Genomic DNA, 2,995 nt, shown 5'->3' on the forward strand with positions numbered 1-2,995 from the left:
TTCTGGGCTCCCCCAAAGCACTCTAGCCACTTCTCTGACTCCAGCCTTTGTATCACACATTGATTTGTCCTTTAGACTCGGGCTGGCTCCACTCTGCACCTGCTGAGCTATCTCTTTGGTTTCAACATTTTTTTCTTATTTTTTGAGACATGATTTCACTATTTCCAGCTGGCCTCAAACTCTTAAGAGTTCTACCCCCCTCTGCCTCTCAGGTACTAAGATTAAAGGTATGTATTATTTTGCCCTAGCCAGAATAAAGAAACAAGATCCATTTTTTTTGATTTATGTATATCTGTGTTTGTGTGAGGATGTGTCACATATGTGAAGATTCCTTAGGAAACATTTGTTTTCCCACAGTTAGGTATAGAAACCCTATTTATGAGTTTTGAATAGCCCTCTACCTACAGAAGACCCGACGGAGAGCATATTTCATGTCCTTGTTACGGAGGCTATAGATGAAAGGGTTTAAAGCTGGTGTCACCACAGAGTATATCAGTGTGATAATTTTATGCATAGCAACTGAGCTGCCAGATGTGGGACTCACATACATCACCATTATGGTTCCATAGAACAGAGACACTACCAGCAGGTGGGATCCACAGGTCGAGAAGGCCTTTTGTCGTCCTTCTGAAGAGGGAACCTGAAGAACAGCTCTGAGCACCAGGGTATAGGATCCAAGGATGTACAAACTTGTGAGGACAATGATAACAGCACTTATAGAATAGAATACGTGCCTTATGACGGGTGTGGGTGTACAGGACAGTGCCATCAGTGGGTCCACATCACACAGGAAATGATCGATGATGTTGGGACCACAGAAGGACAACTGAGAAATGAAAGAAATGGGAATCACATATAGAAAAAACCCAATGATCCAACAGAGGGAAACCAGGGTACTGCAGAATTTCCTAGTCATGATGCAAGGATAATGCAGTGGGTAGCAGATGGCTAGATATCGATCGTATGCCATGGCACAGAGGAAGAAACATTCTGTTGTGCCCAGGGAAAAGAAGAAGTAGAACTGAGTAAAGCAGCCAGAGAAGGACATAATCTTAGTTTTGGAAAGAAAGTTGACCAGCATGTTGGGGACTGTGCAGTTCACGTACCAGATTTCTAGGAAGGAGAAGTTGGCCAGGAACATATACATAGGGGTGTGGAGTTGGTGGTTCCACCTCACTGCACAAATGATGGCCATATTTCCGGTCAACGTTATCATGTAGACCAGCAGGATCAGTGAGAAAAGTGTGATTTGAATCTTCCAGGGACCAGGAAAGCCCAGCAAGACAAAATATGTCACTATGGATGCCTGTGACTGATTCATGAGCAGCAGCCTGTGGGGAGAAGATAGATAATGAGGAGTTTCTTTGTTGGTGAAAAATCTGGAAGCTTTTCTGGGACTAAGGGTTTGACTCATGAAGGCAAATATATTGGATATTTAAAAATAAGCCTTGAACTTATCCTATCCTATTTCTGAGTGTGTCCTTCAGCTTCCAAGATGAATTCTAAGCTTTGTGAGTTTTCTGTGGCAGTAGAAGAAGATCAACTAAATTTAATCTTAGTTACTTTAGTGGTATATCACATTCTTAGCAAAAACTTTGGGATTGATCCCAGCACCAGAGATATAGGTACAAACGATCAAATAAGAATATTTAAACAATGGTAAAAACATTTGATTTATGTTGGCTTGGTTCTCACTGAACGCTGTTCAGAGGCAACCAAAGTGCCATTGCCTCTCAATGTGAGGACTGCACGCCATTGTTGTCAGTAGAGTTTGTATCTTTGAAGGCTTCATAACGATGTTATTGTAAGTAGAGTTTGTATCTTTGAAGGCTTCATAACGACGTTATTGTAAGTAGAGTTTGTATTATTTGAAGCCTTCATAACGACATTTTTGTCAGTAGAGTTTGTATTATTTGAAGGCTTCATAACGATGTTTTTGTCAGTAGAGTTTGTATCTTTGAAGGCTTTATAACGACGTTATTGTAAGTAGAGTTTGTATTATTTGAAGCCTTCAGACAACATTACTCAGTATTTTTGAAGCTCCTTCCATAGGAGACTTTATTTTTTAGTATGTAATAGTAACAGGAGAAAGAAGTCATAATCATAAATAATTTTTATGCAGTTTGTTTTTCTATTTAAATATATTTGTATTATAATAATTAATTTTTAATTTTATAAGTGATTCTTTGGCTTTAGCATTAAAAATTTCGTATTATTATTCTATTTTATTCTACATGGCAATTTATCATGCTTCTTTATACATTTAACGTGTTGTATTGCTGGGTAGTGGTGGCACACACCTTTTATCTCAGCACTCAAGAATGTGGAGGCTGGTAGATCTCTCTGAGTTTGAGACCAGCCTGGTCTACAGATTGAGTTCCAGGACAGCCAAAGCTACATAGAGAAATCTTGTTGTAAAAAAAATCTAAAAATTATCTGTATTAAAAATGGACATAATGTCTGAGTGTGTATGGGAACATTTATGAGATTTTCCCCTAAGGCACTTCTCATTAGTTTCAGATCTTCCCTTAAAGATCATTATTCAGAGCCTAACTTAGTTCACTTAAAATATGTCCAATAACAAAAAGTTAAAAATAGTTATTTCTAAATAAAATTTACTGACATTCCAAAAATTTTCCCACTCTCCAGAACATAGTAATCACAGATATGTTTGCCTTCTTTTTTATAAGCACATGCTGATTGTACTGAACAGCAGGGTTATTATTCTCTGGCAATACTCAGGCTATTACAGCTCTGTGAATTTCACTTCCCTTTTCAGTTCATCCTCCTTTTAGTTTTCTTCATCTTCTGTCACAGTTTCCAAGGAAAAATAGTTTTAAGGCTCAAGCTGAGGATGAGGTAAATGTGAGGATATAGCAAAGTATTTGTCTAGCATGTGTGAGACCCTGGCTTTCATTACCTGTGCTATACAAATAAAAGCAAAAAAAAAAAAAAAAAAAAAAAAAAAGAAAAAAAAAAAAAAAAAAAAAACCAC

The 2,995-nt window shown here is 37.7% G+C and overlaps 1 protein-coding gene across 1 annotated transcript; it reads right to left on the minus strand.

The window, feature by feature from the left end:
* Positions 1-397: 397 nt before the first annotated feature.
* Positions 398-1,321, minus strand: LOC126492879 (olfactory receptor 11H7-like). Its single transcript, XM_050129517.1, has one exon. The coding sequence runs from the start codon at positions 1,319-1,321 to the stop codon at positions 398-400; it is 924 nt and encodes a 307-aa protein (XP_049985474.1).
* Between the last annotated feature and the right edge of the window lie 1,674 nt (positions 1,322-2,995).

Source organism: Alexandromys fortis, unplaced genomic scaffold (genome assembly GCF_014885135.2).
Source record: "Alexandromys fortis isolate MF-2015 unplaced genomic scaffold, M_Fortis_MF-2015_v1.1 scaffold_285, whole genome shotgun sequence".
NCBI classification, from domain to species: Eukaryota; Metazoa; Chordata; class Mammalia; order Rodentia; family Cricetidae; genus Alexandromys; species Alexandromys fortis.